The 13,328-nt window shown below is 41.7% G+C and overlaps 1 protein-coding gene across 2 annotated transcripts in view; it reads left to right on the forward strand.

Moving 5' to 3' along the window:
- The window catches only part of cd2ap (CD2-associated protein), a 79,440-nt gene extending 68,052 nt beyond the window's left edge, over positions 1-11,388 (forward strand). Inside the window, exons 17-19 of one of the 2 annotated variants that reach the window (XM_084001160.1) lie at positions 1,739-1,953; positions 4,167-4,230; positions 9,188-11,388. In XM_084001160.1, the coding sequence (XP_083857286.1) occupies positions 1,739-1,953; positions 4,167-4,230; positions 9,188-9,229 (321 nt within the window). In that variant the 3' untranslated portion in view covers positions 9,230-11,388. The remainder of the gene's footprint in view (positions 1-1,738; positions 1,954-4,166; positions 4,231-9,187) is intronic. The other variant, XM_084001161.1, reaches the window with a different exon arrangement.
- Positions 11,389-13,328: the final 1,940 nt, after the last annotated feature.

A 13,328-nucleotide genomic window follows, 5' to 3' on the forward strand; every position in this document is an offset into this window, starting at 1 on the left:
TTCTGACCCTTGTTACAATTTTACCACGACAGTGAAGGAACAGAGCAGAAGAAAAGTATGTGAGGCCTCGGGGGCAGGAGCCATTACAACTGTGAAATTACAGGCTGAAATTGAAGGAGCGGAGCTGCTGAGTCAGAATGTAAACAGTCTTACTGATTGAAGAAAAATATAACAGATTTCTGGTAAAACAGAGAAACAGAATCCCACAAGATTAAGTTGTTGGTCCCAGTGGGCGGGGCTGTGGAACGGTTGAGAGGAGATTGCTTTGTTGTGGCATCACAAAGTTACAAAAGTCCTGAAGGGTTGTGTTAAGTTTCAGTTTCTGAATATAGGCTGTGTGTCTTTCTGAGTGGACTGAGGCTGTGATACTTCCATAGTATTAATATAAAACCTAAACCTGATTCATAATAATAAAAAATACAAGGAAATCTACCTTAAATGTGGGACCTTAAAACAGAAATAAAAGTAAGAGAAAGCACGTATTCTTTGAATAGTCAGATGCTGCTCTTGTATCCACCTTTTTCCGAACGTCAAAAACGTAGCCTGTTTTGCCGGTTTTGCTCTTCCGGTGGAATTTTATGTTTACGTTTCCATGGTTTCGGTAGTCGCGGTAAATGCATGGATTTATTTATTTATTTTTTTTTTTCAATGAAAATCTGTAAAGCGCATGGATCATCACACCAGCTTTTAACAGTGGATATCACACAAATTGACATCCGTGTTAAAAGCCAGCGTTAATAGATCCATGCGTTTACGGCAACTATGACAACGACTGAAAACCATGGAAACGGAAACATACAATTCCACCAAACCGGCAAAACCGGCTTCCAGGTTTGACCATAGATGACGCTCGGAAACGTGTGGATATGAATGAATGAATGAATGAATTTTTATTTTCAGGTCATGCCACCACTATGGCCTATCCCATATGGGATTACAAGACACATTTACTAATACAATACAAAATACAAAAAATTAGACAGTCCTTCCTGTTGGTATTACCTGCCACACAAGTGTGACACATAAATAAACAGTTTAAGGTTACTTTCAGTACTCAACTATATATCGCTTTTCATCTCATTGCCCAGGCCTTTTCAAGAAATAAAGAAAATGCAAATATATTCAACTGAAAAAGATGTTTTAGCTTCTCAGCATCATCCAACACAGAAATGTGTAAGTGTGAAACGGAGGGAAAAGCTGAGCAGTGACTCTTCCTTAGAAGATAGAGATCATCATTGAGGAGACTGTCACTGGCATCTGCATAGAGATGAATTTACACACACACACACACTCACCTTTCACAAAGCTGAAGCTGTTACAAAGTCACATGTAAGAGTTCAATGATGTAAAACCTCCACATACTGGTCTGCAGTGACAGCCAGATGACTCATCCTTCACATCCTCTGTTTTTGACAAATGCGCAAGTCCATGTGTGATGAACGTCACGGCCACAACACAGGCCTGAATGCTAAACCCCCACTGTGATGCAGTGGTGAAACTGTCATGGTATTAGTCCCCTTACTGTGATGAAACCCTAATGGAAGTGACCTCTTCCAGGATGTCAGTGCCCTGCACAAAGGGTTAGCTGAATGATTTGAGCATCTTAATAATCATGAATCATGGCCTTCAGTCAGATGAGAGAATATCTTTTGAAAGCACGCTGTTAATCCCTGAAATACATATCCACACCCTGAAAATCTAACCATCTGCCTCCTCTCTTTTCTTGATGTCTTCGCAGCCTTCCACCTTGTCCCCGTCGCCGTCTCTCCATAGGCCCACGCCAGCCAGCGCAGAGACCAAGCCGAGCCCCGCGGCGGCGCCGAGCTCCAACAGCGTCTCCGTGAGCAACAAGTTCCGGCTGGAGCCCGAGGAGCCCAGTTCTCAGATGGAGGAGCTGAGGGGCCAGATGAAGGAGCTGCTGATGTCTGTGGAGCTGCTCAAGGCCCAGCAAATGTAATGAGACTCCATGTGCATGTCAACAGTGTTGGAGTATTCAGTGGGGGGAGGGGCAGAAGGGAAACAACTAAACGCATCACGCGAAGTCTCTCAGAAAGATGTTGTTACTCATTTATCTTTCATAGAATACATACTTGGCATTTGGTTTGACAGGAAAGGGAGAGATTTATCTGACAGTGTGAGGGGTGACATGAATTATTATTGGTTATGAGCAGAAGATTTTCTCTTCATATGCATGCATCCATAATATTCCAGTCACTTTAAGGTCTGTCGAGCATTCTTGTTGTTGCCTAAAGCTTTTTTTCCCATCCAGTATTTCCCCCATTTTCCACATCAAAGTGCTGTTGGTTGCTTAATACATCCCTGTAAGGTTATATATAATAATAATAATAATAATAATAATAATAATAATAATAATAAATTTTATTTAGAAGCGCCTTTCACGCCACTCAAGGACACTTTACTGCAGTTAAAATCATCAAAAACACAGAATAAATCATCAATAAACAATACCAAAACAAAACACACAGCACGGAATAAACAACATTAAAGCACAGAATAAACAACAATAAACACATCAGTAAAAATGAATAATGAAAAGAACAAATAAATAAATATATCATAACATACTATATACAGCGGGGAAAATAAGTATTGAACGCTTCAACATTTTTCTTAGAAAATATATTTCTAATAGAGCTATTGACATATTTTTCACCAGATGTTGGCAACAGCCCAAGTAATGCACACACAAATAAATCCAAACATCTATGTCCATAAATTAAAGGTACAATCCTGGACGGCTGGATTTACTGCACTAACAAATTCTTTTTCAAATTGCACACCCGCCCCTCCGTCCAATCAGGAATCACAAAAACCACGCTCCCATTGCTCGGCTCGTGCGTGTGCTTCATTGCAGCCGGAGACTGTTGTATGTATGCACCACAAGCAGAGCGATTGATATAACAGAGTGGCGACAGCTTTTGACACTTGACACACACAGCTTCTATGGGACAGACAGCACTGAGCTTGCTTTTGAACGGTAAAATATTGAAAAATAAACCGTACAAAGGTACATTTACAACTGTTACCTAATTATTGTACATCAATGTCAGTTCTCAAACTAAAGGCAAAATCTTCTTGCTTCAAGGTTTATTTGTCAGTCCAAATTGAAGATTAGCCTGCCCTACAGTAAAAATGGCATACATAAAATAAAAAGAGGAGTAAAGCAATATATTAAGCAGGAATATATATATTTAAGCATCAAAGATGTTCAGTCAAACCCATATAGTTTGAAACAACGTTCAAAACATACACAGCCAGAAAGAAGGTGCAAAAAGGTTTGGAAAGCAAATAAACCAGCTGAAATCTGTCAGTATTTAGAAAGTCATCCTGTCCCCTATCAGTGCAAAGTTATATCAGCTGGCTTTGTCCAAAGTGCCGCCTATGAAAAGGTTTCTCATCACTAAGGTGTCACACAAGAGGCATCTAATGATGGGTAAAAGCAAAGAGCTTCTCAAGACCTCCAGAAACCTATGTTGCAGAACATACTGATGGCATTGGTTACAGACGTGTCTGAATGCACCGTTTTATCCATTAGTGCCAATATCCAGACCTGAAAAGATTATCATTTCACCATAAATTTGCCACAACCAGATGCTCCTTGAAAGGTTTCTGACAGAATCAAAGGAATACTCAGAAGAGTTGTCCAAGAGCCAAGGACCACTCACAGAGAGCTTTAGAGAGACCTGCTATTAGCAGGTACAGTTGTTTAAAAGAAAAACAATGAGCAATGCACTCAACCGCCATGGCCTCTATGCATGCTCAGGAGGAAAAGGCTCGCACACTGATCAAAAATGGCAATGTCCACCAGAGATTAACGGATGCAACAAAGATTTAATGGTCCATCAGCATGCTCACCATGCAAGTCTATTGACGCGTTTAATACTTACTTTCCCCGCTGTATAGGCCCATATCCAAAATCACTGAGCATTAGCTGAATGTGGATGTTTTTGCTCACTTGTGTTTGCATTAATTATATTTTTTTAATTAAAAGAAACATTTGTCAGAGTTAAAATGCAACTTGAATGAATCAGCAAAGAACGCACAGTAGACAATGTCTTTAATTGTTTGTTTAAATTAAATGTTTTTATACATGTGACAACAGTACACACGTGTTAATGAGTGCGTTTGTGCGTGTGTGTTTCCAGGAAAGAGATAGCGGAGCTGCGAGGAGAGCTGAACGAGGAGAGGCAAAAGCGCGTGGCCCTGCAGGTAACATTGATCCCCACAACAACACATGCTGGGCTGTCCACATGCATTACTCTCATTAGTTTAGCCAAATATCGATGCTGTTTGTCACACATGAAAACCTACAGTAAATAAGCACACTGACTATCATGCACACAATTTAATCCAAGTCCTGACTGACAGGTGCAGGGGGTAACAGAGACCTGATGATGATGATGATGATGATGGCTGGTTTACAGTCACAGAACTGGTTCATTAAACGAGTTCTGAACTGTCCACCACATAGCCAATGTTGAGCTGTTTATTTACCAGTCTGGAAGAAATAGGTTCAAACTTCATTCCTCTACCTAGAGCTGTCTTCAAAGGTGGAAAGAACTCTGCTTGTTTTGTAATTAGCATGCTAACCAGGTAGCTGCATGTCGTTACTTTACAATACCAAGTGACTGTAGTGTCCAGTCTGCCCTGCTATTTTTAGAACGGTGGAGCAGAGCCGTGAGCTGCTCAGAGCTACGCTATGGAGGCTCATGGAACTTCTTGGTTTCCCTCATCAAACTCATCAAATACACAATCCAACAACTCCACAACGCTCTGGTGGACAAGTTGTGACGTGAACATCCACCACGCTATAACGAAATGTTTACAAGACGGAGTTGTTTTCGAGGTAAATTCATGCAAAACCGCTGATGCGTGTTCCTGTCGGGGGCAGTTTTTAGGCAAGCAGTCTCTGCTTTTGCCTTGACTCCTTGTCCACCAGAGCGTTTTGGAGTTGTTGGATTGTGTATTTGATGAGTTTGATGAGGGAAACCAAGAAATCCCATGAGCCTCCGTAGCGTAGCTCTGAGCAGCTCACGACTCTGCTCCGCCGTTCTAAAAACAGCTTACACCGACAATTAAAGGTAACAAACCTACTGCTATGACTATAGGGATTATGGCAATGGGCCAATTTATCAAAATGTTGAACTATCCCTTCAAATGAAGTGGCTCATGTACACATGTGCTTTCAGTGAATGAATGTGCTGGAGGAACACCATGGTCTATCTTAGCCTGTATTTTTATCCTTGGATACTTGGCGCAGGGTAAAATGTGCTGTTACTGAACATCCTGTTGGCCTTCTGGTCTGAGGCCGATAACATGCAGCTGCAGTTTCCCCTGGGTGAACAGCAGAAGACCAGATTTTTGTTAAATATCAGCCCCATGTCTCTTGTCTTATCTCTACTGCCACCAATCAGATAAATCTTCCTCCAGACGTTGTTTTAAACTTCCCCAACTTGACCTAAAAATGTATTAAAGCTATTATCATTATCAAGTTGTAGCATTTCTTTTAACACGTCCGATTCTTTGCAGACAATATTAAAAAGAACAAACAAGTCACATCAAAATTTAGAGAGTTTAGCTCAGTTGGTCGAGCACCCGCCCCATGTGTTGAGAGGCTATACAGTAGTCCTCACTGCAGGTGGCCCCGGTTCGATTCCCGCGTCGAGCGGCCTTATCCTGCGTGCCCCCCCCCCTCTCTGCCTCCCCATTTCCTGTCTCTCTCAACTGTCCTATCAAATAAAGGCATGAAACCCCCCCCCCCCATTTTTTTTTAATCTGTGTAGCAGAACCAGGACACTGGTCTTTAATCCTTGACCCTCCATTCTCCACTTTGCAACTCTTAAAGCAGAGACGAGGAGCAGCCTGCAGTCTGATGAGCTCTCTTCTCTCCACGCACACAGACTTGATACAACAACCCAATCAACAGGACACCTCAGTCACTACTGCTTCAATGTCCTTTCATTAATCTGCACTGTATTACGGGTCAGTTTCACAGAATCTGACGAAACAGAGTGCGACTGAAATGACACCATGTACAACAATGTGCACATCATGTCGGCTCAGAGCACCGGTTAGTTCTAATATAAAAATATTCAGAATGTGCACCATGATAAATGTGACATCATATGATATGATGATGAAAGCTTGAGAACAATTTCATGATGGACTTGGATGTGGTATCATTTTGTCAATGCTGAACCTTGACACTCAGAAGAACTTACCGGTAATTAGAAAAAATGATTTGCCAGTATGGCAAAGTAATATTACCACTGTTGTGAAATGAATTTTTAATGATTATTTTGCACCTCACAACAACTTCAGAATGTTTATTTGTTTTGTTTTTAACAATGATAGGAACACCTCAACCAGTTTACTACTTCCCTCAGCTCCTCTCCAGCCTCTCCTCCGCTGCAGTGAGCAGCCTCCTGGTGCTCTAACGTGACCCGGTGTGTGACCATCAGATTTTCCCAGCATGGCCCCCCAATATAAATCACTCCACAGGAGGAGAGAACCTCCTGCAGAGAGCAGCAGGCATAGATAGCCTACACAAATAAATGCACACAAAGAAACACACACACGAGTTGGAAAAAGATATGGTAAAAAGAGAGAAATTGCCATCACACTTGTGGTCCCTCAGGACTGGAGTGTTTTCCTCCTGGCTCATCGCCGATAGAAGCTGCTTGTATCTCACAGAATGTGTGATTCAATGTGTAAAGACACATTCAACTCCAGTCTGTTGTGAGACGCAGAGCCAGTGGGAGGAAGTTTTCTGCACATTTTTACAGAGCAGATCTCATACTATACAAAAATACACCAATACAACGAAGGCCTATGTAGTATTTGTAGCTCATACAACTTTATCCCCATCAACTCCACCCCCACCCCCCACCCCCCACCCGCCACCCGCAGTGAGCAGAGAGAAGAAGGAGCAGAGTGTAAATCTCTGCTCTCGCTTTGCAAATCCATGGACATGGTATAGCAAATCTGTGTGTCTCCCAGGGTGTTATGAGGATTTGTCTACTGTCCATGCTCTGCATATATTGTCACTCTACATCGATACTGTAGAGGTGAACACAACACACTGGTTTGGCTTCATTGTGTGTGAGGGAAGTCTGGTGTGGTCGTGTTCAGGCTTCATAATGTAGGAGAGACCGGGGTTGGTTGGCACACTTTTCACTCTTTGCCATAGCACTCTGGCATCATTTATGTGAGAATATTTAAACCAGCATTAAATTAAAGGTTAAGGTGTCAGCCAAACACATTTCAATGTCCACAGTTATATTCTAAAATCAATTTATCTATGAATAAAATCATACTGCGCACTTGTGCCAACCAGCCCCGACACGGGGTTGGTTGGCACATTGTAAAAATGAATGGATGAAGCAACCAATATAATAATAAATTGGAAATTTAATTCTAATATATTCAAATTTAAGAAGATGCATATATTTGCATGTATAACACTAAAACAGGGCATTTAAGGCCACAAACAAGATAACACGTACATAGAACATCAAACAGTAAATGATTTGAGCTTTTTTTTTTCTTTAAAGAGAAAATATTCAATGAACATATAATTTATTCTTAAATATAGCATATCACCTCTTTGTATTATCATTTATTTCCATCTCACTGTGTTTTAGATTTGCTGTGTGGGGTGGATGCAGATTATTTACATTAAGGCCTCCTTTCTTTCACTCAGTGCACTGAATTGTATGAAATTATGTTTAATCACATTTAATATATGTATACTGCATATTGGGGTTGGTTTGTGTGTGCCAACCAACCCCGACATGAGTGTGCCAACCAACCCCGACCAAAACAATCCCACTTTTGTGAATATATGATGTTGCCCAGTTAACATCACTCATCAAAGACTTTCAAGTTTCATATCAAATTGAAGCTGACTCCTATCTCTACAAAAAAAAAAACTGATATTTTGCCCTCAGCAAAAAAGTGAGTCATTTTCAGATGTTTTAACAAACTAGATAAGTGCAGCTCAAAAAGATGATCATTTTGATGTCACATTTGTGAGTCTGTGACCAACAGGAAGCCAGAAAACAGGGGTGTGCCAACCAACCCCTGTAGCCAACCAACCCCGGTCTCCCCTACCTGTTTGTTATAATGTACCTGCTTAATTAGAAGAGAGAGATGCTTTAAAGTCCCAGTATGTAACTTATTTGTATTTTTATTAGCAAAAATCAAATATGTCTTTCATAAATACGTATCTCACAGCCGCATACAAATGAAAGCTTTCTGGTACCTTAGAATGAGTTGTTACAAGTCGTTACAAATACATAAGTGGGCGACGCACCGAACCGAGGCGGCCATGTTGCATCGCCATTTTTTACGTTGAGTGGCAGCGTGACCGTAGGTAACCACGGAAACTCAGCGGAGCTGTGGGCTCGGCCTGTTAAAACTGTCACCACTGTGTAGTGTGAGGAAGGACGGAGGCACTGATCAGTCTTGACTTGCTTCAAGTAAAAAAACTTCTCGGTGCATGTTTGAGTAGCCACCTGACGCTGTCTGTGGAAACAAATGTACACTTCAAGCAAGTCAAGAGTTTATGACACAAACAGTAGCTCCAACCGCTTCTCCCAAGCCATCTCGGCTCGCATGTTTTGTTCCGCATCGAGCGCGATTGCTGTGTTCACATCTGACCAACCGAACCGATCTATGACGTAAAACGCTCCCTGTTTCGGAACAAATGGTCAGGTGTGAAAGTGCCCTTGGAATCTAACCAAAAGCCTCAACCTTGTTCCCCAGCCCTAAATGACCATCATCTTTCATTAGACTGAGAAACAACACACACAACCTAATACGTACAGTATACAGTAAATAGCGGACAGAATAAACGTAGCTGTCCTATCAGTACATTTCATAGTCATGTGTCTCTATAACCTTTACAATATGGTGGATCAGTGTGAACACGCCTTGTTAAAGATTTGCTGCTCCATCACGTGGCTTCATTGTCATTCCCATTCTCCTAATCCCCACCACTAAAACATCCTCCACCACTGTGCTCCACAGCAGGGGGACGATGTCCAATGAGTCATGAGCTCAGTCTCCTCCTCAGTATTTCACCACAAGTTGGTCTAGTTTCCTGATCTGAGCCTGTGTGTGTGTGTGTGTGTGTGTCTGTGTGTGTGTTTGCGTGTCCTTGCAGATGGAGATTGAAAAACTAAAGCGGAGCGTCCAGTCGACGTGAAGCCGGTGCGGCAGCGAGCAGCGAGCAGCGAGCCTGGACAGCGTCCGGCCTGTGGACCGGGCAGAGAGCAGGAGGGAGCGGCTGATTGGCTGGAGAGCAGGCTGGGGAATCACATGACCCACCTCCAGCACAATCCTCTATCAGTCATCTACAAAAAAATAAACTCTCCCCACATTTGTAAGATTTACATTTTGCACATATAATTTTTTTTTCAAGCTAGATGTAATTAAGTTACAGATGTATATGTTTCTCTTTTTTTTTTTTATTTTGCTAACACAAGAAAACTGAGGCCTTACTTCAAACTACTGCGCTGGACTGTAACTCTGCCACTCACACTCTCTCCCCTTCACTCTGGTGTTCCTCGCTCTCTCAGGACGAGGTTCACTCTCAGTACTACTGACTTTGTATAAAGCAGGGGGCGCTTGTTTTTGTTTTTCCTCGCCTAATTTTCATTCTCGTAATTTTTTTTTTTTTTTTATAATGCACAAATAGTTGATTTAAAAGAGAATACAGTAAGAAAATGTTTGATTTCAGTTAAACAACTTTGGATCCTCACAGCAAATAATTTAGTCTTTGTTCCATGGCGCCTGTCGGCAGTACTCCACTCCACGGCTGCAGCCGCTCAGAGAGAGAGAGAGAGAGAGAGCGCTCTGCTTTCTGTTTTTCTTCGTCTTTTTATATGTTTTCTAGCATTCCTATCCAGGGTAACACTACTGTGCCTGTTAAAAACAAAACTCTATAAAGTGTTTGTAATGGGAGCTTACATTTACCACGATGGTGTCTGGAAATATCCGCAGCATGATATTGTATATCTATATTTTTAAAGTCTACTGACATGCCTAGTCAAATGCTATACAGAGAGCCTCGTCTATGCTGGTCTCTTCTATTTTTGTCAAACTGTTGCATATTATATTGGGAATGTTCTCAAGACGTTCATCCAGGAACTCTGCAGGTGATGCAGACAGCCTCCACGTGCAAAAACAAAACAAAACACAAACTCAAGGAAAGAGATGTTTATGGAAACGATGGCCTCATTGCAATCATCTCCATTTTTAATCTGGCCTTATTATCCCTGCAATCCCTGACACAGTCCACTCTACCTCCTCCTCTCTGTCTCCCATTACTCTTTGACTCCAAGTGAAATCATTTCATCTCAGAGGAGCCTTCTCTGAAGCGCGTCCTGCACAGCACAGCACAGCACAGCACAGCACTCACCGGTCGTCCTGTGGTTGTCGTACATGCGTCCGCCTGCCGTCTCATCCACATTCCAAGTACGTAAAATAACTGGAAGCACAAATTAGAGCATCACATATTAATGAATTAAACTAGTGTTGTTTTTATTCTCGCTCTGTTTGGAGGAGCAAGTGGTTAAAGCCCCTTTGTGTAGAATGTGTGATTATAAAAAAAAAAATCTTCAAACAATCCCACTGCAAATTGCTTTGATCTATGCACCTGTCAAAATGTCGTTTTAGCCGCGTTAGCGTCACAGCTCTTCAGATCGGATGCTATCAGTTGCTTGGTCTGTTCACCGCTGTGGTGAAATGTAAGAGATCATTTTAGATGAATACTGGAACCTTTGGTGCAGACTATCATGGCCCCTGCAGGACGACTGTGATCATCTCCTGTTGAAACACCACAACTGGCTCAGAAATGCGTCAGACATTTATCATCCTCAGACCTCTCCTTCGTCTTTGTTGATCCCCTGGTTCTTCATGTTGCACTGTCATCAAGTCAACTCTTTTTTTTTTTTTTTTTTTTAGAGTAGCTTTAACAACTTGTTTTGGTGTCTTCTCCGCCCACCAGTGATGTCACACCCATGGAGTACACTGTCACAGGTGTTCAGCTGCAGCAATCATTTATATGTTGAATAAAAACACGACATAAGTCACAGGGATGTATGTTTTTGAAGGTGGAGATATGTTTGGTCACGCTGTTACGAGACACATTATAGGAGTATGTTAACATTTAGTTAAAGGGATAGTTCAACATTTTTGGCAAATTGGCCCATTGCCATAATCCTTATAGTCTTAGCAGTAGGTTCGTAACCTTTATTTGTCGTTGCAAGCTATTTTTAGAACGGCGGAGCAGAGCTGTGAGCTGCTCAGAGCTACGCTACGGAGGCTCATGGGATTTCTTGGTTTCCCTCATCAAATACACAATCCAACAACTCCACAACGCTCTGGTGGACAAGTTGTGAGCTGCACATTCACCACACTATGAGATAATAACAACGTTACCAGACAGAGTTGTTTTAGAGGGAAATACATGCAAAACTGCTGATGCGTGTTGCCTTCAGGGACAGTTTTTCATCAAGCAGTCTCTGTATTTCCCTCTAAAACAACTCTGTCTGGTAACGTTGTGTTATTATCTCATATGGTGAATGTGCAGGTCACAACTTGTCCTCCAGAGCGTTGTGGAGTTGTTGGATTGTGTATTTGATTTGTTTGATGAGAGAAACCAAGAAATCCCATTAGCCTCTGTAGCGTAGCTCTGAGCAGCTCGCGGCTCTGCTCCGCCGTTCTAAAAATAGCTTGCAACGACAAATAAAGGTAACGAACCTACTGCTATGACTATAGGGATTATGGCAATGGGCCAATTTGCCAAAACGTTGAACTATCCCTTTAAAGCATAAAGTGACTGGGCTGCTTGCTGCTAGCATGACTGACTCTTTCTGGTCTGATGTGTTGGCGTCACACACCGGGGCTTTAAGATGAAGCTCAAAAACAGAAAACAGGACGGGGTTGGTTTCTCACTGCACATTGCTGCTCTCACTGCTGCACCTCAGGACTCTGACCGTTCATGTTAATACTGGGACATCTGAACCTTTGAACCAGTGGCAACAGGGGTCAGGGCCGCAGAGACGAAGAGTCAAAACAACGCGAGTTGTGCTCTAATTAATCCCTGAGTGCAGAGAGAGTGGCTCTGTGCTGATAAACCAGCTTATAATGGTGGTGAGTTGTTTTTGAGTACCAACCGTGACCGCCTACTGGCCTTCTGGATTTATTTTTAGCCCAGTAAATTAATTTAGAAATTAAATGTTTGTTTTTTTATTGCCTCATATCTATTACTGTTTTGTTTTTTAAATACCCTTACAAATATCTCACAAATGTCTTAAAGAAGAGTTACTTTTCCTTTTAAATATCCTCAGGCCTGATTCCATGTGTCTGATGTGTGTGTGCATGCTTTTGCTGGTGTCTGCTCGCAAAAAACGAAGAAAAAGAAAAAAAAAAAACATTTTAAAAAAACACAGTCGACTGTATCAGGGTCCATGATGCTGAATTCTGGACTCCAGAGTGCTTTGACCAAGTTTATACTGTATATCTGACCTTAATGAGCATGGTCACTCATGCAATATATTGATGCCTGGTGTAAAAAAAAAAAACAAAAAAAAACTTTTTGCACACAACTCTTATACAATGTGGCTGGGCAATGAAATAATCACGATGTGGGGGAAGAGGGACCAGGGGGTTTTGGTGACAGCTCTTCATGTAATATCTGTAATGCAGCTTAAACTTCCACATATTGTACATTCCAGAGTTTGACACCGAGAAAAAAAAATCTGCACATTTATAACATATTTTCAAGTGATTTTGTTTACAAGAGCTGTATCCTTGCATGAGCTGAGATTCTCTCCAAAAATGAATAAATATCATCTATTTACTGTCACAGACTCTGGTCTTCTTTTCTCCTCTTGTCCTCGACATGGTGTATCACTCAGCAGTGTGTAGTGACTTCTGCAGATAGGCAACCAGAGCTGAAAAAGCAACTGCACACATTCTTCCTGGCTCAACAAGTATCATGACGAATGTTTTGAAATACACTTAACACATCCAATGAGTTAAAGTGAGGAAAACATCTTAAAACCCTCGGATGATCCTTCAATTTGTACCACTTCCATGACCCCTGGACAACATTTAGACATCAGTTACTGCCAAAATATTTGTGATACATATCGGGCTGGGTCTTGACTAAACATGAAAATCACTTTTGACATGGCTTTCAAAATGTTTAACCCCTTCCTGGCCAGTTGTTTTTGCTGCAAAAACACACAATTTCTATGGGGCTCTATGGGCTTTAAGGCTGGTGACAGTATTTTAGT

The sequence above is a fragment of the Trachurus trachurus genome (assembly GCF_905171665.1).
Source record: "Trachurus trachurus genome assembly, chromosome: 24".
Classification (NCBI taxonomy): Eukaryota; Metazoa; Chordata; class Actinopteri; order Carangiformes; family Carangidae; genus Trachurus; species Trachurus trachurus.